Below are 27,628 nucleotides of genomic sequence, written 5' to 3' on the forward strand. Positions count from 1 at the left end.
ATGTGTTTTAAATGTTAGTGTTTTAAAAAAAAAAAAAACATGACAAACACGAAATACCCAAACATAGAACTGTTTACTTCACAATAGTTCTACACAACGATGTACTACAATTGTCCTTACAATGAGTAAAGCAGACATTAAAAAGTGTGTTACTCGCAATAAATTCTAAGATACACACTTTTTAAAATAATAAATAGTTTAACGTTGTCTGCTTTTTACAATGTACCACCTCCTGCTGTAAATCTATCTCAATTTTGCGTGCAGCTTCGTAGCCAGTTTCAAAACCACGATTCTGCCTAAGTTGTCCGTAGTTGTGAAGTCAATGTGTTGTAAAAGCTGCATAAAGTATGCGCATAAATCATGCAAGTGCGCTGTGTAGCCCTGGCAACTAGTAATGAAGTTGTCAATAAGTGTCATGCAGTTGTTAATATTAGAATTCCGGTAACATCAAAGTCTATGGGACAGGATTGGTTTCCTGGGGAAAGTGTTGTTGATAATAACCATTTATAAACTCTCACACAGTAACCTGGCATGTTAAAATGTCCCCCAATCACCAGTACAGTAATCCAGAACAACCAAGCATGTATGTGTTTAATCTTTATTCAGACACTCATTACATGAATGCAAAAGATGTATTAAAACCAATTAACGTGAGAAATCACGCAACCTTACTGCTGGGATGGTTGCTTGCTGATAGGGCTCCTGTCCCACTTCACTGTTTCATTTATAATTGAACAACTTGTGCTCTTTTTATATATATTTTTTTCTATAAGAATTGATCGCTCACCATTTTTGGATGGATACTTCACACAGGCACTCGCTGCTTCCCCTCATTCCACACTGGAGGCAAAGCATATGAAGACATCACTGGGCCCTGATGATTGGGACGTCCGCTTGGCAGAGTTTGCACGCACTTCCCATAGATCAGTTCAGGAAGCATTTGACGCGGCTTTGCGGCCTGTGGTTCGAAACGTAACTGAAACAGCTACTATCCTCAGCGCTCTTAAACCGGAGGATTTTGATATCGCTTTGTGGAAGGGTGGTGGGTAATTCACTGACGCAGGATACAGACAGGTGTACTTGAAAACATCACACAGGTGCCTAGTTTTATTTTCAGGGGTGTTTTCGTTTCTTTAGCCCGCAGAGGGCGCTGTTGGTCCGTAGTCTGCTTACCAACTATGGTAAACAGAACCATGGGAATACCAAGCGATGGTAAACAGTTCAGGGTGCAGGCGCACTCGCAGGTGCTTCAAACAATAATTCAAAAATAGAAGGCAAAAAGAAAAAGGGAAAATAAAACTACAAAGAAAAGGGGCTGCACTTGGCAGCGATATCCCGGCCGCCGCTACCCGTATGACCTGGATCACCGACCTACGCTCCACACACCCACTTTCCTACCCCCCACTTTGTCACTGCCATGACTCACAAGAGGTTGTTGGACGACTGCTGCCCTCTTCCTGCAGCACTGTGAACACACCAGCAGAGTCAGCACAGATCTCCCCCTGCTACATGCTTCCTCTATGAAACAACTAACTGCCAGGCAGGATATCGCCAGAGCTGATCTTCAACAACAGAAAGACTGAATCAATCTGTGCAACGCTTGTATTGATGCTTTGCAGGATAAGGTGGCGGGCCTTGAGGACAGAAATCATTGCTGGAACGTCAGACTGGTGGGGCTTACTAAAGAGGCTGAAGACCCCATCCACTTTCTTCAGCAGAAAATTCCACATTAGTATCCACCCTGAAGTCCTCCAGTGACCATCCTGTTCTGTAGTTCAATGGAGCGCATTGTGTACATGCAGGTGGCCCCCTGGATTCCAATAAACCACGCACCACGATATTGCAGAAAGAGAGCACAGTGCTTAGATTATCTTTTAAGAAAAAAGATTGATATTGCATGTTGGCAGGAAGCTCGTTTGGTTTCAAGTGATGCTGCTTGTTTTTAAAATAAACATTACAAGGTAATTGCATAAGCATCCTGTAATATTCTGCGGTTTGTGAAGTCCACAGAAATCCAAAATATATTAATCTCGGACCACGCCCCTGTGTCAATTTTTCTTTTGGAATGATCTACGACTCTGCTACACTTAACAACCTCTAGTATGATGGCAGCATTGGATACTGCTGCCAATTTTTATAGAGACACAGTTGTTTGAGTAAGATCAAGTACATTGTTTGGCATTTCCCTTTAGGATAACTTTCATTCAATTAATTAAGGTATATTCTTTATCTGATATTTTAGTTTTAATAGATTATGGTATATTTGTAATGTTTTTGTATTGATATAACATTGCTGTGAGAGAGATATATGGATTTTTTTTTTATCTCCTTGTCTCACCCATTTCTCTCTTCTTAAGGGTTGGGGGAAAGAAAAGAAAATTAATAAATAAATTGCTCACAAAAAAAAAACTATGAATGTAATAAGTAAGTGCAAAAAAGTAATGTATGTGCAGAAATGTACAGAACAGGCAGGCTATGGACGGCAAACTTTCAGCGTGTTTAAAAATATAAATATATATCTGTCAATTCAGCTCTATATCTGGATGCTGTGATACAAGTGCACGCTTACGTTATCTGTGTTTGTTTCAGGCAGAACATCCTGGTCGCCAAGGTGACACAGCTGAGAATTCTTCCTCTGGTATCCCCTGTGGTGTTGTCAGAGTTTGAGCTGTATTTTCGTCAGCACGCTCCTCCTCAACTACAGAAAACCCAGCTTTTTTGAAGCAACATTACATTGTTTGCTGGCTGACAGAGTTCCAGGCATGCTTTAACAAGCGCTCAGCATCTAACAGAGACATTTTATTAACACTTTTTTCGTGCTGATGCTCATCACTTTTCTCTTTCCAGCTATGCTTGCTTGCTGTTGCAGACCCTGCTGTTTTTTCAAACCTGTAAATAAACTTGACACTGCAAATAGGGATTAAATAGCCAAGGTACAGTACAGGGGTAATCGCTCAGTAACGAGGTTCAGACAGCTGACTGGTAGATTAGTAAGAGCGATTCCTACAGTAATAAGTACTTGTTAATTTAATCTATGTGAATGGACATAATGAGATCCAAACAGCTGAGTTTACCTGAAATATACGCTGTGCTTAACATGGTATAAACAATGCCTTTGTTATTAAAATCAATGGGAATGGCAAACGATATTTGTCCAATATAAACAGCTGCTTGAAAAATAACCCTGTACAGTGTAAGTGGTAGATACTGTGTAATATATCAGTTTTAGTAAGTTTTTGTTTTTCTTTCAGAAACCCAGCATGTGTGCATGGGCTGTCTGCTTGTACTAGGTCCGCCTCTGTACACAGACGGTATACTGCGCTAGTTGTCTGTTCCAGTCAGCTTTTTGTGCTATGGAGACACTGCCAGTGTTAAGCTCTCTTTTTAGCTACACAGTACTGTCGAATTGGCAGGAGACTTTTCTGCTGGAGAATATAACAAGTGTCTCCTTGCTGTTGCTGGGTCTGCTTTTTGCTTCACTGACAATGAAGACTACTAGATTTATTCTAGTTAGCAGTTTACTGCAGCCCTTGTCTGTTTAACAGTGCATGCCTGCAGTTGCCAGTGACTTTTTTTCAGGTCTTCTGCACACCACAGATGGTACCAGAGCCTGTACGAGTTACCTGGTCAGTTCCAGAGCCAGTACTTGTTATCTAGTTGGTACCAAAATCAGCCCCAGTCAGCTTTCTGTTGCATACATTGCACAGCTGAACTTTTTTTTTTTTTTTTTCAACCTTGTACCATGCCCGGATTTCACCTTTGTGCTGGTTGCCAGAGAAACCATTCCAGCAAAGGATAAGCATGACCGGTGCATCCACTGCCTGGGAAGGAAGCAGTTAAAGGCTGCAGGTCTTGCTCATTTTGCTAAGATGATACTGTAAAGCAGGCTAGCTCGCTGTTCCATGGACTGCTCTGCATCTCTGACACTGGCGCAGCTTGACTTGCCCCATTCATCCCTTGTCAACAGAGTCCCCTCCCCTCCCTCTAACACCGGGAGCTAGGGAGTGATCCTCTAGGGTAGCAGGACTTAGAGCCATCCCCTGCCAAGGAAGAGGGACAGAAGCTGCCGTAGCAGGCATTCTGGCTATACTGACCGGGTTATGGGGCAAATGGAAAAGCTTTTTGAAGTTATGAACCAGCAGCAGTCCCTTTTGACGGAGCAGACCCCCCCTTCCCTCACAACCAGCGCAGGCAGATGCCTTGTCCCTTGCTGCATCTGAGGACAAGGACACCCAAGAATTGATCTGTGCATCAGCGTCCGGTTCTGCTGGATTTTTTGCATGAGCTGCAATCGTGCTGGAAACTGCTCTGCCCTCTCAAGGTCATTGGACAGTTTGTATAAGGTGCACGACGCAGATATAAATAATTATTTTTTTGTGGAGCTGCATTTGTGCCATATAAAATGTGTCTATTTTGTCGAGTGGGGGTACAGAGCGGGAATAGCAAGCAGTGAAGCAGAATGGAATGGAAGAAAGAGTGGAGCGGGGGATATCGTGAGCAGAATTTTGTCACCACTTACATTCTGAGCCTGCTCAGCATAGATGCGCTGGACCACAAATGGCCTTGGACTGCTGTATGCTTTTCCACCATTGTCACTACTTCCACTTTGCGGGGAGAAGATCAGGCAGGAACAGGCTTGGGTGCTGTTAGAAGCCACAATGTGGCCCAGGGTGACCTAGTTTTTTTTTTTTTTTTTAAGGAACACGTTAGCATCCTTTTTTTTTTTTTTTTTTTTTTTACTTTTTTGATTTCAGAGATGACCGGAGCTTGTTTACAATCTGCCCAGCCTTACTGAATACACACTCAGTTGGGACCGACGTTGCTGGGATGCTTAAGATGCTTCAGGCCAACTTTAGGAAAGTGATCTTGATTGGTTTTTCCACCATAGAAGCAGGTCTTTATTTATACTTCAGGGTAGTTCATATGAGTAACTGGTGATCTCCCATGTGATGTCACAGTCAGTGCTGCCAGGCTCATGTGAGGTGTATTTGGGTCCATGACACAACTCAAAAGCCATCTCTGTTTTTTACTTCTTTGTGTCAAATCCTCATTGCTTTCACATGTGCTACCTCCAAGTTTTTAACCAGCAAGGTTAGGTTCAGAAAACTTTGAAATTCGACAGGGCACAGCTTCTCTTAGGCTTCCTAACAGAAAAGTCCAAAGCCAGTGTAAGGCCCCATTCACGCTTGAGATTTAAGGTGGCCCAGTGCCACCTTTTTTCTCTCTCTTTCTCTCTCTCTATAGATGGATGGATGGATGGATGGATGGATGGATGGATGCTCCAAAAAAGAAAAGGCAGCCTAGATTTAGGCCACCGTTTCACTGTGTCCCAGGGTCTGCAATCCAGGACCAGAGTCGGCCTTTACATATGTATAAAGGCAAAGCAGACTTGTGCCACCTTTTCACATCACATTACCAATTTAATTGTCTATGGTAACACAGAAAAATGTTGATTTTATATGACGTTGGAGATTGTTTTGCGGTGTGGCAAATAAACATGCAAGGCCTGTTTTGTTTGTTTTTGATAATAACCAAATCAATACACGTCACGTACCATATGTAAACATTAAAACGGGCAACTTTGCTTTAAATTTACATAAACATGCTGTCTAGGAAAACAGCTTCCTGTATTCAAGTTCAGTGTTGAATGAGGCTTCAGTTTACTTGTCAGTATCCAGAGCTATTCAAAGATGCTGAAGACAGTAACAGTCAGCCCTAAAGATCGGATCAACGCGTTTGGCAGGGACGAATTTCACGCCGATGGTAATGTGCTGTTTTGTACTTCATGCAGTAAGGCTGTAGATTACACTCATAGGCAGACCATTGTAGAACACATGGGAAGAGCTAAACATAAATTGAATGAAAGGAAATGTAAACAACAAACTTGGGATTCTTTTCTGTGCTCAACGACAGCGTCTCACGACAATCTGGGAACTATTTGTAATACTTTTAAAGTTAAAAAAAAAAAAAAAAAAAAGAAAAGTTTGTTTTATTGATTAATGGCACTGGTAAGCTAGTAACTTGCTTAGAATTTGAAAGTCTAACAAGTTGTATTTTCAATAATTTCAGTGTCTGTTGTGATTTATTATTGTTAATGTTATTCTGCTGGCGATGGAGCAGTAGTTTATTATGTATCATGGATGTTGTTGAGCAAAGTGTGTTTGATATATGATGGTGTATTGCTGTATTTAGATTAGGGCGCTTCCCTTAATGAAGGCTTTGTTATAATGTGGGTGTTATAGTCATGTGTTCGGTAATCTTCCAAGAGAAGGGGTAATGCTGATGTTCAGTCTTTACTGAAAATGAGGGATAGAGAATAATAACAATAAAGAGTAAACAATAGAATAGTTTAACAATCATGTTTGTAAACAAAGACGCTATTCATGCAGGTTAAACAAATATGTATAAATGAGAAGAAGCGTGTGTCATAATATATGACCGTTTATTGTAAATACCGTGATGTATAAAAAGATTCCAGGAGTAATCGGTTGTTGTATAATTAATTATTTTAATGCCGTATCTTTCTTTGGTAGTGAGCAGTAGTATTAGGTGGTCAGTCGTGAGCTTGTCTTGTGAATGTCAGTCATTTGTATGTACAACCCGTTAGTCATGTGCAGTCTGAGTGAAGTATCCACTATGAAAATATTTATACCTGTACACACTAGCAAGTTACTGTTTCCTGCCTTTCATCCACCTCCTTTCCAGTGACAGGGAGAGAAAGTTCCATATGCTGTGTCAAGTTAGGGCTCTGGTGTATTATGTTGAACGCACCCAGAATTGCCAGCAATTTGAGCAATTGCTTACTTCGGGGCTAAGTTCCACTGACAAGCCCTGTCTAAGCAGCGGCTGTCGAGGTTGATTGTAAACACGGTCCTGATTGCATATGATCTAGCAAACCTGCCCCTACCAGAAAAGAGCACTGGTCACTCCACAAGAGGCCATGCAGCCTCCTGGGTGTTATTCCGGGGCGCATCTGTCACGCATTTGTAACGCTGCAGTATGGGCCACGCCTGCTACTTTTACTAGATTCTACCGACTGAATGTCATAGATCAGCAGAACCCTGGTTTTGGGACCAGAGTGTTAACAGCAGCCACACATTCTGCTTTTTAACACATTTCTCTGATGTTTCACTTTCATAAAACACACCTCTTTAGGCTTTTGGTGGTAAATGCTGAGGTTACTCTGTGTAATCTTGCAGCAATACACTGCGTAAGGGTTCTCCCTCACTGTACTGTGGACTATATTGCCACAGACCCTTATCGGTCCTCAGCCAGAATGCTAAAGGCAGTTTTTCTTCCTCCTTCCTATAAGAGATTATATCCCCTTTGGTAATGGTTTGCATTTCTATTTCAGGGAACCAGGGTTATGATATTAACCAAATGTTTTGTCTTCTAGTGTTGTGGTGTGAAACTCTAGGAAAGAAAACAATGTAGTGTACCCTTTGCTGATAAATTGTGACTGAGGGGGATACGTTTAGTATGAGAAGAGCGTAACAAGAACATTTACCATTCAAGTGCTGCTGATGGAAAACTTAACAAAATTCTATTAATTTGAGTCCAATTTATTTTGGCATGATGGTTAAGAAAGATTAGTGTGCTGCTCACTTCCAGACACTCTCTCAGCATCTGCGTAGCATTACTGGGTCTGAACTTGTCTGGACATGCATGGCTTTTGCATCTTAATTATTGCCAGCTCATGTATTGATTTCGAAGGAGGAGGGAGGTAAGGGGGAGGCAACAGACTTGACAAAGGAATATCTGTAGAGAAAGAAGACACACAAATTGCATTCAGAAGAGCTCTCGCATAGAAACCATGGCAATTTAGAGAATGCTGGGAAAGGACATTACATTGTGAGCCTGGGAGTTACAACTGAGATCCCGCTGTATTCAATGATTTTATATGTTGATTTTAAAATGAGTAGTGCCCAGGGGTGGAATTTAGAGTCTCCATACATGAGTAATTCTCTGCAGCTGACATGGCTCAAAAGTAAACCATGAAGAACACATTGCGTGTTATAGAGAAACTTGGATTGGGCCTGAAATATTACAGATACATGTACATCTACCCTGTGGTCTGCTAAAGAGCTCTCAAACGTGTTCAATATTGTCTCCAAGTACTGTCCCCCCTGCCACACTCTGCCCCTAGCGGATGTAAGAAATAAACCAGTCAAAAGTACAACATAGAACAAAAGTGGTATTTCTTACGTCTACTGAGAGTGGTGTTGCAGGGGGACAGGTTAGTGGTTACACCCTGGTGTACTAAGGCAGAAGGCTTGCTTGAGAGATCTACTATATAGTGGCCACAGCGGTACTTTTTAACTTCTATGTTTTTAAAAAGTCACCAAGATGTGACAGAAACAAAAAATAATACACCAGGTGATTCTAAACAAGATGTTATTTAAGAAGTGATACAGTACTATATACTGGACCTGTTCCAACTCTCCTTAAGGTCAATGTTACAGTAACCTGGATCTCATCACACTACTACAGTTTTCTAAAGGGGTGGTAGTGGTTATGTGTGGATGATCTGCCAATGTTGGTAGTTTGTGATAAAATTTGAATTCTGAATTTCACAAACTACAGTGCAGTTGAACGTCGCATATCCGACCTAATCGATTAACTGCCTCGCTAAATAAATAAATATTAAAATGAGGCTACGAGAGTAGTGGTATTTGAAGCAAGTGCGGCGTCCGGGATGGAAACAGAAAGAAAGCGTTCTAGCAGTACGCCTTTTGGTGCGTTCCCCTGTGTATGTGTGTCAGTCAGCTGTGTGTAGCAGTGACATTTCAATACACCAGTTGAGAAAGATTTGTGTTTTTACTCTTTTATTTGTGATGGTGCGCACTCTTACAGATATTGGTGTGTTGTTGTAGCTTTTAAATGCATTTGAATTAAACAAAGCAAGCTTCATAAACACAGTGCTTACTGGACGTTTGTTTAAAATAGCCAAAGCTTATCGGCTGTTGGCAATATCAAGAAAGAGCGCAAAGTACCGTGACACATATATTAAGAAAGCAAAAACAGGGAGGCAGTGACTTCTGGAGTTAACGTAGAAGCCATCAGTTGCAGGTTACTGTACGTTTTACTGTTTGTTTTGGTATTTTTGTAAAAGCTTATAGTAAATCACATCGTAACGCTGTGTATTTGTAGCCTAATTAATCTTATTTATGTTTGCTTACTTTTAATGCAAAAAATATACCTGTGTTTAATTCCATTTTGAGTGCTGTTTTTGTGCACTAACCTATTTATGCATGTGTAAATGTAATTTTCTATAGATGTTCGCAAAGCCCACTTTTTTACATATCTGCCTGTACCTCAGTCCACAGTGGGTTGGATGTGCGATGTTGTCCAGCAGTTTTCAGACCACTGCTCCCCTGCAGCTTTAGCAATGACACACTTACAATATCTGCAAACTTGTATAGTGAAAGAAACAAAACTAATTATTTTTCAGTGCTTCTTTTTAATACAGATGCTGACTCTGGTATGTGTGCTCGCATGAGTTTTTTTTTGTGTTTTTTTTGGTCTGTCGGTATGACAATAATGCAGGGGAAGAAAGGAAAGAACACTTACTTACTTACACCCGCTACCAAAATAAAGGTACAGGAACCGAGCAGTACACTGTAGCACTGCAATGCCCAAAACCTTATGGCCAGTTAAGTACATTAATGGCAATGGAGTTTGCTGGAGTAATTGGTAAGGAGGGAGTGAGGGAAAGTCAGAAGATTACTGAAGGCTGAGGAAATTAATTGTCATTTTACATTTTGCAGTTGAATAGCACAAAGTTTGTAATTTTCCCAGAAAATGGGAAAAGTACATTTTGGATCATCCAGATTCCACTGAGTATGGGTTGACAACAGGGGATGGAACTCCCTTTATTCAAGTACTAGAATAGGATTGAAATAGTTTCATTCATTCATTCATTCATTCATTCCAATATGGAGTATTTTTTGCTATTAACACTAGAACCGCCGCAGTTATACTCCTACCTAAAACTGCCGCCGGCAGTAATTTTTACATTTTTAACAACATCAGTATTAAAAATGAAAGACAAACTATCATATACAACTCCAAAGTTTTATTCAAACATGTCGTATCAAAACAGCAGAAACGCTGATGTGAACAGTTAAACATAAAAGGGTTTATTTTTTAACTTGCAGCCCTACAAAAAAAGAAACTATAATAAAATAAACATTTCAAAAGAAACTAGTGTGTAAACAGGTATATGTACACACAAAACTAATTATTATTTATTTTTATTTTCTCTTGAGAGTGTGTCTCGGTGCAGCACTGAATCCAGGTTGAGCTGCTGCAGCCTGCTGCTTTGCAGTTTTCTGATCGAAATGTTTCTGCCGAAACGCTGTGGCTAGCTTCAAGATGAAATCTCTCCTACTGATATTTCCCCAGGTGCATTCCTTGTACAAAACGAAGGAATTGATGGCTGCCAGATGCAGTAGAGATAACAGGCCTGTATGTATATTTAAAAAAAAAAAAAACAGAATATTGTAGTTTTTATATTAAAAATAAAAACATGGATTGTTTGGCGGTTCTAGGTGGGTGGGATTAACTTCCTTATTTTCGTGATCCTGCCATTCAAACGCCATCGGGGTATTTATTACATGTATTTAGTAAAAGTCATAAATGGACAACCGCATCACTCAGACATGCAGAGTAATTTTAAATTTGAAAACCTCAAACCGTCAAAATGACTGCCGTGGCGGTTCTGGTGTGAATACACGGTACAGTACAATTTTGTATTTTACTATCTATTTTATTTTATATATACATATTAAAAATAATAATTTAAACGCACACTAGGAAAATCCAGATAAATTTTACACAGTCAACTGTTTTCCGAGAAGGACTCCTTTATTTAAAAAAAATAAAATAAATACGTTTTGTAATATTTTAGGCTGGGAGGGAGGGGGATCAAAAGTTCCTGTGATTTAATGAAACAAAAAGGGTTTGTCGGTTTCAGGATTTGAATAAGGTTTTCTGGTCATAGTGATTTGGGTGGATTTAGAGGCTCGTTCAGGTTATGTGAATACCACTGTAGATTAGAGGGGTTGTTATTATAATTATTATTATTGGCATAAAACCTGCAAACTATTCTTAGATTTGGCGTCTGCCTCTTAAGCTTGGTAAAGACTCCAGCTGCTATTCTGTGCCCTCAATGTGACAGAGTGCAGTAGTCCTCACACAGACACGGTGCAGACTGACAGGTGCTGTTTTGTTGAGTCTTGGCTGTGAGTTGGAATATGCTTAATCTCTCGTCTGTACGGACTGTTAGTAACCTTCTCCCATCTGACAGACCTTTCTCTAAATCCACAAGGGCACACGGCACACAGGGGTGTTTTGTTCCTTTCTTTCCCTGTAAACAACCTACTTGTCACATTTGTTCATAAAAATATTTGGGGGGGGATGCAGGAGAAAATAATATATAGTAACAAGGGAGAAAAAGTTAAATGAATAACCTGAAGCAAGAACTTAGTTGTTGTCTAACCCCAAAGGAAATGGAAATGGTACTGTACCAACACAAAATATCTCTAATGCAAGCTACAGTGTTGTATTTTTTAATGATTTGGATGTACTGTACCCTGTAACTGCATTTTAAACCGCTGGTCTAAGACTATCAACTATAAAACCTGTTCATCTTCCAAGTGGAGGATGAAATGGTTAAATTCTTATATTTTTGGAACACATAGATGTTGTACAGGTATGGATAGTGCAGGTACTGTATCATCCTACTGCTTCTGATACGTTTTGAAAAGTAAAGATTTGAAAACAATGTTAGCATTAGCTGAACGTGAAGCTCTTTCCAGGAATCCCTTTGTTGATGATTCAGGAGGCACTGGTTGGACATTTTATTGATGTTTTCAATCCTAATGGTGCAGTGGACTGACTGTGAAGTGGGAAGGGAGACTGGTCAGAGTTTACAGTACAACAGGAGGGAGAGGGGGTGGTGCAACCTTCTGCTGCTGAAGCACATTCTGCTTTCATGGTTTATATTTAGGTGTGATTTTGATTTGGAAAGGGAATATTTCAGATTCTTATCGTTCCACTTAAGAAAAAAAAATTGTAGACAAGCACAGACTCAGTCTTTGGAAAGCACTGCCTTGAACAAATGGAACATCCTTGTTTGTTTAGATTGTCTTCATGTGTGTCTTAAGAAATCGAGATATTCTTGAAGACCAAAATGGATGTATTTAGAGGTCACGCAACACTAAAACCGGTTCAGATTCCACGATTGGTGCATGCCTAGTTTAACGTCCATGTATAAATAAATCAATTCTAATAATAATAATAATCTTTAAAGCAATGAAACTTGTACAGTAAATATCTATTTGACACTTGACTTGAATTTCAAGCAAGTGGGGATGAATCAACAACAAATTAAACCGCCTACTTGGCTTTTTACAGTCTCCTGCGGGACACACATGTGTACATCCAATAACAGTACTATGCACGGCTGACTGAAACTGCAATTTGATTGAGACACAAAGTACAGTACGTTGCGATGTACATTGCAAAGCGGTATTCGCTGGTTCATGGCCTCTCTATGATCTTTAGCTACTGTATTACTGCATAAATGCCAACACAGACCAATACAGGAAAACATCAGCTTTCTTACAGAATGTCTGACTTTCATTATACAAGGTGGTGTTAAAATGTATTTATGAAAGGGGGCTCCCAAGTGGCGCATCCAGTAAAGGCACTTCGCGAGGGGTGCAGGATGCACCCTATAGGCTGGATGTCACCGGTTGGATTATAGGCTATTCAACTGCCGACCGTGGACTTGAGCTTGGCTGTGTGGTCTGGTGGTTAAAGAACAGGGTTTGTAACCAAGGCGGTCCCCGGTTCAAATCCCAGTTCATTCACTGAGTCACTGTGACCTTGAGTGCTTCACTTAACCTCCTTGGGCTCCATCTTTCGGGTGAGACGTTATTGTAATTGACTCTGCAGCTGATGCATAGTTCACACACCCTAGTCTCTGTAAGTCGACTTGGATAAAGGCGTCTGCTAAATAAACAAATAATAATTGTAGAACTTGTGTCCAGGTTTAGCCCAGGCCCAACCCTGCTATTTTGTGTGTGTGTGTTTGTGTGTATGTGTGTCTCTCTCTCAATTCAAATGCGCTTTATAGGCATGTGTCTCTCTCTCTCTCTCTCTCTCTCTCTCTCTCTCTCTCTCTCTCTCTCTCCTTCATTTGTCTGTTTATCTATATATCTGTCTTTAGTACTGTAACAGTAGCTGTTTTTCCTAGATGACTGCTGGATTAATTAGGTTTTCTGTTGATTTTACATTGGTTTTACAAGTGGAAATAAGTTATAAAGGAAGCTGTAGTTTCCTCAATTTACACAACACAAGAAGCTGGCTCACAGCCAAAATGCTGAACTCAAGTACAACAGTGCCAGGTTTTCAATGAGGCATGCCAGCTCTAAAGATCTCCATTGGTGTGCTGTGGTCTAGGTGAACAAAAGCTCCTGCAGCAGCTTCATTGTATAGCAGTAGCCCCCTGTTAGGTCTTTGTTCTTCCAAGTCCTTCATGTTTTTAAAGGAAGCATTACACCAGAATGTGCCCTAGACCTGCTAGTGGAATTAACATGTGGTGAGCTTTGAAAGTGAAAACAGTTGGTCCATAAAAAAACCTGGCCACATTTTTTCGTTTTGCTTTTGAAGAACAGAAAAAGGTTAGCTTGTAAGCTGTATTTTTACAATTTGTGTTTTTATGTTTTCCCCATCAAGTTAGTATTTGTCATATTAACCAGCTGGTTGATACTAGAAACACATACTCATTCACCAGTAACAGAGCGCAACCCCAACTCAAGCTGTCAAACTGAAAGGAATTCCAACTGGGCCTCACATACAGTAGCTGCTATCTTCTTTCACTTCTCAGTCTGAAAATCTCCTTGATTTTGTAACAAATAAAAAAATAATCTTAAACCCAGTCTTTAATTTTTGTTTTTCTCCTTTTATTAGGATGCAGAGACAGCTTAACAATGACTAATTTAACATTTAAAAGGAGGTAGAGATTTTAGAAAATAAAAGCCGAAAAGTTCAGGCCCTATGTACAACCCTAGTACTCAACATGTCAAATGCTGATGAGCTTCTGAGATATGACTTTCAGAATCCAGGGAGTCTGGCAGCCATTTTCTGATCATTTATTTTTATAACCTGGATTGGTATTGATACCTTAAAGGCAATAACCTGGTCTGATATTTGAGTCCTTGTCTGATGATAATGAAATGTATCCACTGTCAGTCTTTTTTTTCCTTCTCTTTCATGTGACCCTGTTTCAGTATAGAAAAAAAAAATACCGATGAATACCATGTAGTTGAAAAAAGAACTGATCAGCTTCTTGCAGCCTACGAATTTTCTTCAAAGCAATGAGACCTGTCTATCGGTACACAACAGTATTAACAGTAAATTTTTTCGGTTTGAGCCTCACTTAAAGCTGACCTCATGCATGTAATCTGCCCTAAAGACAAATGACCTAATGTGTTGACATGTCATGGATGGGATGAACATGACTAAATCTCATACCCAGGAGAATGAGGAAGACAATTGGGGTTCATGAAATGCTTGCAATTCATAAAACCACAAGAATCCACAGGAGCTTAATAAAATAGTATAATATAAAATATATATATATATATATTATATATATATATATATATATATATATATATATATATATATATATATATATATAATGTTTGATTATAATCAAACATGCAATCTTCATGTGTGAAAGTTATTGCCCCGCTAGTTAACTCAACCCAATTAAAGAGATAGTTAGGGTCATCTGTTTAAATACTTTGGTTAACAATCAGACCTGATTTTTGGCCAGCCCTGCCCAATATAAATCTGACTAACTCTGAGCCTTACCATCAGAGTGAAGTTGTCAACGCACAGGTTCTAGAGGCACATCATGCCACAATCAAAAGAAATTACTGAAGACCTCCGGAAAAAAGTTGTTGATGCCTATCAGTCTGGAAAGGGTTACAAAACCATTTCTAAGACTCTGGGGCTGCACCAAACCACAAGTCGGAGCCATATTGTCCAAATGGAGAAAGTTTGGGACAGTAGTGAATCTTCGCAGGAGTGGCCGTCCAGCCAAAATCTCTTCAAGAGCAAGGTGTAAAATTGTCCAGGAAGTTACAAAGAACCCTAAAACATAATCCAGGGATCTGCAGGCCTCTGTCGCCTCTGCTAAGGTCAGTGTTCATGACTCCACCATCAGAAAGACACTGGGCAAAAACGGGTTCATGGAAGTATAGCAAGGTGGAAACCACTTCTCACTAAGAAGAACATGAATGCTCGTCTCAAGTTTGCCAAATAGCACCTGGATGATCCTCAAGAGTTCTGGAACAATGTTCTATGGACAGATGAGTCAAAAGTGGAAGTTTTTAGCCAACATGGGCTCCTTTATGTCTGGCGAAAATCAAACCATTGCACAGCAAGAACCTCATACCAACGGTCAAGCATGGTGTCGGTAGTGTCATGATTTAGGGATGCTTTGCTGCATCACGACCTGGACGACTTGCCATCATTGAAGGAACCATGAATTCTGCTCTGTATCCGAGAATTCTACAGGAGAATGTAAGGCCATCCGTCCGTGAGCTGAAGCGGAGCTGGGTCATGCAGCAAGACAATGATCCGTAACACACAAGCAAGCCTACATCAGAATGGTTGAAGAGCAAGAAATTTAAAGTTTTGGAATGGCCTAATCAAAGTCCAGACCTAAAGATGTTGTGGCAGGACCTGAAACGAGCAGTTTATGCTCAAATCCACAAATGTCACTGAGTTGAAACAGTTCTGCATGAAGGAGTGAGCCAAAATTCCTCCACGGCACTGTGAGAGACTGATCAATAACTACAGGAAGCGTTTGGTTGCAGTTATTGCTGGTAAAGGTATGTAACCAATTATTGAGTGTAAGGGGTCGATTACTTTTTCACACGGGGACAGTTGGGTGTTGCATAACTTTTCTTTAATAAATAAATGAAATAAGTATAAAAAAGTGTTATTTGTTCTTTCAGGGTCCCTTTTATCTAATAGTAGATTTTGGTTAAAGATCTGATAACATTCAGTGTCAAAAATATGAAAAATGCAGAAAATCAGACAGGTGGCAAATACTTTTTTCACAGTAGTGTGTGTGTTTATATAAATATATCTAAATTTTATTTTATTTTTTCGTAGAGCGATTTACAGTAAATGTCACATACTTTATTGTACATCCCTGCACCGCAGCATGTGATTTGTAAAAAGACTCTAGCTACTAGTCACAAAATTACTAATACATGCCAAGTGAAATTTGATGACTGATATGGGTGTTCTCAACAGTAAAGTAATTGGTTATAATGCACTTTGTAGTTTTGATAATATTCCTGTTAGAGGAAGCTCGTTTAAGAATGCCAATTCTGGCAGTATACACCACCGTGCCCTAGAGAGAGAGGGAGGGGGAGGGGGGAGCAGGGACGAACTAAAACTGTTTTTCTGTCATAAGCATAAAATTACATTTCGAACAATGATTAAAAAAAATTTTAGCTCAATTTAATGATGTCCCAAGGTGCAGGTCAGAGCTTAACTCGAGCCATGACTGCTCTGGCAAAGGGGATTTGCACGGTAACAGCACGTGTTTGTGTTTTTCTGAAGAGGCTGCTGGTAGAGGGCCTCATCTTGTGTTCCGGTGGGCTGTGTTCTTAGAGCTTCTTTTAAATGTTCCAGTCACTTCCCCACTTTAAAGTTCTCTACCAAGAATCTGAAACTCTTTATTTCTGCTAACTGTAATAACGTGCACTTGAAATTTCAATACAGTAGATCTGACACGTTATTTGGAGCCATTGTAATGTGCATTCAATCCTAATCGGCATTCATTGAACAGTAAGACAGATGATATACTGGAAGAAGCCAGTGAGCATTGTAATTATAAATGAGTGACACTTGTGAAATAAAATCAGTGCCCAAACTTATAGTAGTAGTAGTAACTTAATTTTTTATTTTTTTTTTTATTTTGTATTTGTCTAGCTTGACAATTGCAGGTTGAGATCTCATCTCTTAATATACTTCTTACTCCTGTCCTTGCCAATAAAATTGATTTTGTGTCAAAATAGGACAGAATGAATAACAAATATCCCAGCCAGTTATTCTGCATCAGTTATAAATGGATAATGTTTTAGGTGCCACTACACTAAGAGGTAACAATGATGATTGAATACTTGTCACTTCACCATACAGTACTGTATTTTAACATTTACAGTATAAGGACTTAGATAAATAATTAGACGCACAAATAATGCCAGGGGTTTATTAAGTTTCTGCTTGGTTTCTGTCCGACAGAAATGACTACTGTGGCGGCCATTCTTTGTGCTGTGCCATGGTTACCTGCCACAGCTCTACCACCTTGGATTCTCAAGCTAAGCAGAGTGAGTGCAGCTTGGACAGAATCTGCAAGAATGTCATCTACTCGTGCTGCACAAAGTGATTTTATTCAGTTCAAGCTCTTCACAGGTTAGGGTCATTGATATCTAACTTACCATTCCAAGTGAAACAACTAAAGAAACAGTAGCTTGGACTTGTGTAGGTTGCTATTCTCCAGATTGCTGTTTCTTCACTTGGTCACATAGAATGGTAACTTCGCCCAATTAACACCTGTGACCAGTACCTGATTTCTGTGGAGCACTCCATCCAAATCATCGAATAATCGGTTTGCACAGCCCTATCATCTACACTGCAAAATCCCAGTTCAACAACCCGTTTGGAGATTCTTAATTATAAACATCAAATAAATAACATACTAAAGCAGTTTCTTAATGCCCATTACAGAGTAGTCTTGTGTGAAACTTTGATTTGGAACATTGCAAACAACTGCTCCTAAGCTTAAGTTATACACTAAAATCATTTTCCTTTTCAAAGCCAACTCATTGGCTTTTTTTCAGTAGTCTCCCCCCACCCCCCCGTACCTCTGAAATGGGTGGGATGATGGGGTAATAATACATTTCAGCTCAAGACAAAAAGCTGAGTTGGTTACGCAAGTAATAAGTCATTGCATTGCACTGCCCTCACTTAATTAATGTTCCTAGGAAGTAGATCTCAGTAATGACATGACATTAAATGCCCACTTCCTTGTGGATCTGCTCATACTTACAGATGTACAGCACACACAGCTCTGTTTTGTCTAACTTTAACTGTAAACAAACGTCTGGGTATTTATAGCGTTCCGGAACGACTGTATTATTAACAGCTAATCTACTGTTCTTGGCAACCATGAAAACAACTAAAGAAAGCGTCTATAAATACAGTAACTTTATCTGTGGCAGTGTCGGAGCTTTATGAAACTAATGAAAGACTTTATTATTCTTTTAGGGGCTGCTGTCCTGAAAGTGAAACAAACAGGCTCAAATCTAGTGAAACACAGTGCAGTGTCTCATATTTCTGCAATTGTAGCTTAGTGAGCTTGTCCCATTCCTAGATCTACACTAACCTTAGTAGCCAGTAACCTTATGGAACAACTGTTGTGGTATATTGAGACTGCCATATACTACAATACATGTGTGCAATATAACTGTTTTTCAGTCTACCATGAAAGAAGGATTTATTATGTCTGCAAGCTTGCAGCACACAGAATGGTGTGTTTTGGTTTGTTTTGCCCAAAGCCGGATATCTTTTTAAAGGAGCTCTAACTTTATTTACCAAAAAGCCTGTCAAACGACAGAGACAAAGAAGTTAATAAGATGCCGTATTAAATGCAGTCATCCTGCAGACAGCCAAGCTGTACATAAGAACAGGGAATTAAAGCAGGGGTTTAGCCTTTGACCAAACCACCTAGGTCAATGAAATGAATCCCTAAAAGCAATAGGTGAGCCCACATTGCAATGCCATTACCACAGTTGAGCAGTGTAGCTGCATTCTTTCTTTTCTCATTGTGAAATAACATGTTTTATTGCCTTTTTACACTTGGAAGCACTCCTGCTATTATACTGTATAGTACTGTTGCATTCCTAGCACACTGAAACATAGCAGGGATGGGTAAACACAAAACCAATAATGCCTTGCGTAATAATGACGTGTCTTGCAGAGTCCAGCCTGCCATGTAAATCAATATTGCTAAATGTTCTCCAGGATTTTTTTAAAAAGGTTTTAAAAGCAGTTTCTGTCGCAACACTGTCTGTTAATATGCAGAATTATTATGACACGACTTAACTACTACAACAGCCATTATCAGGACTTGAGGATTTGTGTTCTTCTTTGTTTTAGGTGAGTTTTGATGGCTAAGTAGTAATCCGTCTTTTTTTGTAATATTCCTGCATCTGTGCTGATATTCATAGATGCTATAGATGGACAGATGCGATGCTGTTTTTAGGTAGCAGGAGAACTCGCTCGTCTCCATGAGGGAAAAGACTACGGTGATAGCGTATCCGAAGCAATTTTCAAAGTAGTGTTTCCACTAACTTTCTTCACTTTCCTTCCTTTCTTTTTCAGTATGTGTTCACACAGACGTACTACATTGTAGGGAAACGTATGATAATAAAAATAAATGAAATCAACATGACTTCTTGAAGCAGTACTGTAGTGTAAACACAAGAAAGCAAGGTAAGTTGCAGCTATGTGTGTGCGTTGGCTTATGCAAGTAGCTAAGAGGGCAAGTTGTAAAACAAATAAACATAACAATCTTTTGAAGAACAAAATCTTAACTTTAATGAATAAGAGATATTAGAAAGAAAATAAGTTGAAACTAAATGAGCCTGTGATTCTTATTTTTACATGTTTCTTTAATACTGAAAAGGTCACGGGCGATACTGTATGCCTGCAGTTCACAGTACAATTCAATCTGCAACCAGAGGTTAAACAAAAATGATGTGATGCCTTGTGTGCTTTTCTGACAGACTCCTCAATGGGTGCTTTTGTTTCCCTATGTTTTGCATTTTTGGTTTCAGCAGCTGCACACAATGAAAGGCCCAGGACCACTTTAGTTTGTTTAATAAATGGACCTGAATCAGGTATAGCAAATAGTTACATTGTTTCTGGAATGTGCAAAGGAATGTATTCATAGAGCCAAGAATGGTACGAATGCAGGCACTATATATACAGACTGAATGGGTGTTGATTTTGTTTTGCTAAATAAATGCACAGTGCACAAGGTAGATTTACCAAAGACATTAATAAATACAGTAGTCTCCATGTCTGTAATGCAAATACACTGCATGACTAAAGCATATGAAAATGGAAGTCAAATTTGAAAACCTAGACAGCAATGTATGCAAATGTGTGTGGACATGTTACGTAATACGCTATATCTATATACAAGCTGTGTGAATTGCAGTTTTTCCTGTGGTATTACAGTAGAGTAATACTTAATTCAAATCTAGTTTACTGTTCAAATTTGCTTTGTACTTCTCAGGTGAGTTGCAGGAATAAGGGGCCGTACTGACTGGTAGCTATAGAGATATAATATCTGCATAACTTTCCAGAATGAGGCAATACAAGAGAATTTAGAAGTTTGGGAAATTTTGATAAGAAACTGGGCTTTTCAAAATGCTTTTCCAGGTCAAACACACACACACACACACACACACACACAAAATCTTTTTTTTTCTTCTTTTTAAATCTCTTAATGTCACTTGCTGTTTAAAAAGCATGCCAAAGTTCTGCAGGTTGAGCAAACCACATTTCTATAAGTCATTTTGGTTGTACTTTATTTTCTAAGTTGGGGGTGGAGGCTGAGGCTGCAAATATTAAAAAACCTATTGGAAACAGTAGTGCTCCTTAAATTAACTTGGATGTTTATTTCTGAAAAATGATTTTTTATTAACTTTTTATTTGGCTTGGAGAAAACCGCTCCATAAGGTAACTGAGCCCAGTGTGTGTACAACTGATGGCAGTAGTAAAATTTCTGTAGGTGAGTTAGTGATATCGTCAGTGTTGTCCTTGAACATAGCTGAGCAGTATAACCTTTTAAAGGTCATCTATTTCTTGATTCATGCATGGCTAACCTAGTAGTGTATTACAACTCCAGAAGTGTAATTATATTTGTTATTATTATTATTACAGTTCTACCCTGTTGCAGTGCAGTTGTTGGTGTCCATAATTAGGAGACCAAATTTTGTGTTTCGCCTTATAGTGAATATTGGCATTTTTGTTCCCAAAATGATTTACATTGCTCACAAGTCCAAATCAAAATTGTAGCATGCGGTGGAAAATGAAGGAAGGAGACACACACACAATTTTCACAGTTTACAGGGATGATTATTTCCGGCTCCTGTTAGCCTGGGCCACACCAAAAACAACAAACAGTCTTGCACTGTCACAGCAGCACACTCACACAGCAGCCTGTCTCCCTCTAGCGCAGCTTGAGCAGCCCTCTTTTGGAGAGAATCTTATCACGAAAACCTTCTATCTTTTGAAACTGCTGCTTGAGTTTCACCTTTTTCTTACTCTGTCCACCACATCAAGTTTCATTTTAACAGAGAAATATTTTCATTTTTTGCTGTCTGCCGTGCTTCTTACTGTGTATCTCGAACGTTCACCCAACGTTTGCAAGTCAAATTGCATTATGGGTGAACTGGAAGCCACAACCTTACGCACTACAACAGGACGCGTTATAATGGGATAGCATTGTATTATTTATGTATGTATGTATGTATGTATGTATGTATGTAATTGTATTTATTTTTCAATAAAAGATGTCTTGGAGCAGTGGTTTGCAACATTTTCATCTCAATTACCAGTGTTTCCAGCAGGGACCCCGGGTCATTTTAGTCATGCAGCGCATTTACAAGAGTAACCAATCACTTTCAGGATAACATTCTTTTTATTTTCAGACATGAAATATGTTTTTTAAAAAATCAAGAATAAGGAAAATGGCAATCGTAGCGGTGAGAGATTTTCTTTTACGGTGCAAATAGAGTGCTGCCTTAGCTACTAATTGTTTAAAGTCAAATTAAAACGTGTACAAAATATTTGAACTGTGGACTAAAGAACGTGCTTTTGACCCAGATGGCCCTCCATACAAGCCTGTCGTAGCAGGACTGATACGTGTACCACAGGTTGAAAACCACTGGTTTAGAGTAAAATACAGGGAAAGGAATCACACAAGTTCCGGCTTTTTCATTTTGACTTGCTGTCACATTAGTTTTATTATCTATTAAAACTAGCCAATCAATACTTTGCAACTACTGTACCCGCAACTCGGCCAATCGCAAAAAGTCAGGTCGACCTGTAGCTCAGCATCTTTCAACAACATACCAAGACACAGACTGTGTACAGTTGCTAGTTTTGCTGACATATGTTTTCAGGCTTTTTTGCAGACTGCTTCTAAAGCATAAACAATTGTGCTTGAAAACTAGGCTCAGAAGTTTAATGTATTTTTCTCGCTGTCTGGTTAGCTGTACTATAGTAATAGTGATACGTATAAGGGTCTACTGCAGTGGTACTCCTCTGACTCTTGAGCTCTATTCCAGTCCTGGTCTTTATTCCAACCAGGTCCTAAATTAGTTAATTGCCTCTTGGCAGCTTCACTTAACTACATTAGAACCTGCTTGGAGTAAAAACCTGGATTGGATTAGATCTCGAGGGCCAGAGTTGAGTACCACCGTTCCTGGCAGAATTATTAGTAGTTTTTAGGTATTTTGACCGTAGCTATAGAGTAAAATAAAGAAGTGCTGTCATTTTAAATCCCCCTACTACTAGCGGATTGTATAAAATATATGTTTAAAAAATTTGCTCCTTTCGAGTTAAGTTTAATATGAATTATGTTGATGCAATTAAGAGATATAGTGAAAGCAGGACTTCACTTGTCACTTTCCTAGAGCTTAGTGTTCTGGCATGGAGAGGAGAGCAGAGCGCGCATTGTTTGCAACATTGAATATGTAAGTTAGTTAGTTTGGGAAACTCAGTAGAAAAATGTAAGCAAGACCAAAATATTTAATTTAAAAAGCTGATGGGTTCTGAGCATTTGGTCTCCTTTACTATTTAGAGCAGTGAGGGATGCCTTGTTTAATCGAATGGTTGGCTGTCCTTTTGATCTTTTTATTTGGGATTTTTAGTTTTTGGGGATTCCTTTATTATGCCTTTTTGTTCTTTTTGCTGCTTTAGTGTTTTGTTTCTTGTTAAGTGGTCCAAACTTTAATAAATCAAAAAAGAAAAAAAAATATGTCTATACCATAACATTAAAACTTTATTTGATCCGTCAACATTTTCTCTAGAACCCCCAAAATGTCCTCTAGGACCTTCAGTTTGTTTAGTTGTGAGTCCTGGATCCTCAATGGGAAAACATCTTGGAGAGCCCTGTATTGTGCCTGATTCTACTATATTTATTTAAGTCCATGGCTATTAATCTTGGATTTTTGTTAGCTGGTCAGACAATTCTCCTACTGCTGTTCCCATAATTTTCTTTGGATGTCTGCTTCTTTCAAGCATTTCAGTTGAATTTGTTCTGTGGCACTTGATGTATTGCTCTGATTGTGGATTTTAGTGTTCCATATTTCTTTTGCGGTTCTGTAGCCATTTCCTTTGTTGTAGTTTTGCTGCCAGTGCTTTGCTTAAGAGTGAATCCAACTCCTTTGTCTTAACCATCATCTGCTGTGTAGCCAAACTGTTCTTCAACAAATGTTTGAAATAAGGACCTATTTTTCTGGCTATTGACTTTATAATGCAGCTTAATTAATATGTAATGGTTTTCAACGTGTGTGTGTATATATATATATATATATATATATTATATATATATATATATATATATATATACATATATACATACATACATACATACATACATATAGTTAGTTATGTTAAATCTTTACAGCAGTGTTTCCCAATCCTGTTCCTGGAGGCACACCGTCTCTGCTGGTTTTTGTTCCAGCGCAGCGCTCAATTGCTTAATTGAACTGTATCAACAAACAAAGAGCTTGAAAATAACGGGATAATACCCAGTTAATCACTTTATTAGTTCAGTGAAGGGTTAAATTAAACAATTGAGCGCTGCGTTGGAACGAAAACCAGCAGACATGGAACAGGGTTGTGAAACACTGCTTTACAGACTTGTAATGTAAAGGTGCCAGTACTTTTTGTTATGAACAGATGTTTGAAATTACCTCAGTGCGTTTGTTTTTTCATAAAGATTGTTTGATATTCGACCAGGAATTATGCATTTTTATTGTGATAGGGTACAAGCCCCTGTTATATTGTTGTTGTTCCAGTTTGGCATGGTTAGGGTTAATACGTTCCTTGCCAAATACACATGCAGACTGTGGCTGGGACTTAATTGATTAATTAACAGTTAATTAAGCCCAGTCACAGGTGTATAGAAGGAGCAGTCTCTCCAGTTGTGGGGAGACAAACCCAGACCAAGGGGCAGAGCACAACAACCAAACCAAAAGGAAGGATTACAATTCTCCTTTCAGTCTTCCTGGACTGACGGCAGGTAACTCCAGAACTCCCAGACGGTACAGCTGTGCCTGTTAACAAGTATACCACTTGTTTATGTACTTGCTTGGATTTAGCATGTTTTCAGCAGTATTGTATATTACTGTACGTGTAGCGTGCCAATACCTGTGTGTGTGTGTGTGTGTGTGTGTGTGTTAAACATGTCAATAGTCTCTGTGGCAGTGCTAATTACTGTAGTTGGTAAGAGAATTCCAGAGATACTAACCGTACCAGCTGAAATCCCTGGAATTACAGCCCTTTCGTGACCTTGCCTCTGTTGAGTTGAGGGGAGGGAGTCCCAGTGGCTAAACTGGGCAGGGAAGCAATGCTTGTCAGGGGGATTGTTGTTGCCAAGGTGTTGGACTCATTACACATTATTCTTGCTTTTGTTGTGCTAGGCCTTGGGGAATTCAACAGGCTTCAGTGTGGCTAGGACTCTTTAGTTCAAGGTCTCTTCTGAAAATGGGCACTTCATCAAAGGACAAAGCGCTCACTACGCAAGAAGTTTTCAGTCTGGTGAGCTGGGAGTTGTTTTTTTTTTTGTGCTAGATTTTGGTGTTGAAAAATGTGTTAGCAATTTTAGTCTGTACGAGAATGGAGGGGTGGTAGTTGATTTAACTAGTTGGCTGATTTTCATGATACAGGGACTGCAAAGGTATTCAGCCACTGCTGCTTGTGTGTTTTGTGCTTGGGGGTGGAACAGCTTATGTATTTGAAGAGGGGATGCGCCAGGATATTTAGTAAAGGGAGAAGAACTTGTCCTAAGTAGTGGGGTAAAATGAGCAAAAAAATGCACAAATGCATTTTAGTAACTTTCACCTTTTCATAACAAAAAAGCCTAGTCTCTTTTAAACAGCTAGGTGCTTGGTACTGCTGCAGGAATCTGACTGTTCAATATCTCTTTGGAAATGATTGTAGCAGTCTAGCCTAGCGGGAAACCTATTTCTAGGTACAGTAAATGCATGAGCGCGTTTTGACAACTTCCACTGAAAACCTTGCTGTGTATTCTCTCAAGTGCAAGCTCTGTCTCCGGTTACAATATTTCTTTTCTTGGTAATATTTACTTCTGCTGACCTAGTTGTCACAAGGAACGCCACGCTGCTGATATATAGGTTAAACAGAGAAAGCATGTATATTCCAGACAGGATTGCTCTTTAATACTTCAGAGTTATTGTAGTGTATGAAGTGCAAAGTCTGTACAATTTCAGTGTTTTTTTCCACTTCATGGAATTTGTGTATCCAGAATTATCAACCATTACTTATTCAACAAAGCATATCCAGCAAGCTCACCTTCCTACCTTCCGATTAAATAGTGAGGTTGCATTATGTAGAAGCTTGCTTGCAGTAAAGCCCAATGTTAGCCAGTGGGCTATTAAACATGTTACCGAAATCTGTAATTTTAAAGGTTTTATAAAAGCCAGTTATTCATGGCAAGAAAATACACACAGCCTGTGTCTTAAATGTAAATCCAGTAGATGGCCCCCCAACATAATGTCTGAAGAAACAGATTTATTTTGGTTTGTCACCAAAAAAAAAAAAGGTAACAGACCAAAGAATCTGTAGTAATTCTTATAAATAAAGTAATTTCATAAATGTTTTTTTTTTATCTGTTTTTTTTTAGTAATGAACTCCAGGCTTCGTGTGTTGGGTGGGAGAATAAGCAACATACGAGTATCGGAGCTGCCAAAGGACAAGAACAGATCAGAGGTCGTCTGCAATGTGCACTTCCTGGACGGCACGGTGCAGAGCTTCAAAGTCAATGTAGGTGCCTAAAGAATTTTAAATCTGGAGTTTCTAATTATCCCTGTACTACTTCCTTTGTTTTAAATTTTTTTTATTAAGGTTTGGCTTTTGGGGTGTCTCACACCATTTTCCAACAGGGAAAAACTGCACTGTGAGTGTGTTATTACAGTTGGTGTGCAAAAATCTGTGATGCAGAGAAGTTGAATCACTTTAATATTGCTTCCTAGAATCAATTAAAGGCACGACATGCATATGCAGTGGATCCTGGGGGATTCATTAGTGTATGTTGCAGAGAGATTAATTAGATAAATTAAATGGTTACAGTTCAGCTATAATCTGAAAGCCCACTGCTTCAAGCCATGTACATTGGTTTTCTAGAACACAGACAGGATGGTTAGCCATTTGCTTTTTAATCAGCCTTTTAAATCTCATTTTATTTTTACCCAATTTTTTATTTCTGGAATTGTAGAAAAAAGAAACCATCTGACCTACCAGATCATCAGTAGACTACTGTAGCCTATACTATATTCCTTAATGGTGGCAGAGATTGAAGGTGGACTGTTTCAGATGTCTTGCAAGCCAAGTATATACCCCTTTTGTTAAATTCCATTTTAAGGTTGTCAGTTCATGGTCAACCAACTTGAAGTGAGAAGTAAAAGTATTGCTTTGCACAATAAGTTGACTGCTGTCTTTTGTTGTGGCATCAGGTTCTCATAAATAGACAAGAAGACAAGAATGTTCCTGTTTAACTTTTTGAAGATTCCATAAAACATGTTAAGACCATGGTAAATATTAAAATATGAATATATATATATATATATATATATATATATATATATATATATATATATATATATAGTGTGGCGTGTACAGGGAAGGGAGCAGCAGGGCTGGTAGGTGATGTAATCACACCCTATGATATACGCTCCTTGAAAGGGAGTACAGAGGTATCGGCGCTATGCTTTAGTGCGAGAGGGTCACACCCGCCCTCCACCTGTGTGGATCGCCTTGCCCTGTGTGATGTGCCTGCCTGCATGAACTGAGATACGCTACATTAGTGTCAGTGGTGGGATTGCTTTGCATGCGTGAGTTTCACTTCCCTGCCAGCCTCAAGTCCACCCCAGACTCGCTCACAAGGCTACTGTCTGACGAGTGCATGCCGGGGTACCTGCACCCCACTCTGACACAAGTGTAGCGTTTTCAGTCCTAGCGAATCAAGTGAAGGGACAATAATCAATTTTGGGGCAGGTCAAGACTTGTATTAATTTAGGAGTAAATAGGTGACAGGGAAGTGGTCAGGTAAGGGGGGTTGGAGAACACGCACACAGACACAAGACCTCTCAGTCTATTCAGATTCCTCTCTAGCTACTGGCTACCAACCTCTCCCCTTTTGCCACCCCCCCCCCCACCTCCCCAAGTTTCAGACGGTCGAGAGAGAGATGATGTTCAGGTGGGGATCTCCTCT

At 39.4% G+C, this 27,628-nt stretch overlaps 1 protein-coding gene across 9 annotated transcripts in view; it reads left to right on the forward strand.

The window, feature by feature from the left end:
• LOC121312953 (tyrosine-protein phosphatase non-receptor type 3-like) overlaps positions 1-27,628 on the forward strand; it is a 133,712-nt gene that overhangs the window by 27,487 nt on the left and 78,597 nt on the right. For 5 of the 9 annotated variants that reach the window (XM_041244962.1, XM_041244953.1, XM_041244954.1 and 2 more), the window contains exon 2: positions 26,042-26,181. In XM_041244962.1, coding sequence (XP_041100896.1) covers positions 26,042-26,181 — 140 coding nt within the window. Of the gene's footprint in view, positions 1-19,153; positions 19,255-19,479; positions 19,591-24,818; positions 24,937-26,041; positions 26,182-27,628 lie in introns of those variants that run through there. The other 4 variants (XM_041244955.1, XM_041244957.1, XM_041244958.1 and 1 more) reach the window with 4 other exon arrangements.

The sequence above is a fragment of the Polyodon spathula genome, chromosome 3 (assembly GCF_017654505.1).
Source record: "Polyodon spathula isolate WHYD16114869_AA chromosome 3, ASM1765450v1, whole genome shotgun sequence".
Classification (NCBI taxonomy): Eukaryota; Metazoa; Chordata; class Actinopteri; order Acipenseriformes; family Polyodontidae; genus Polyodon; species Polyodon spathula.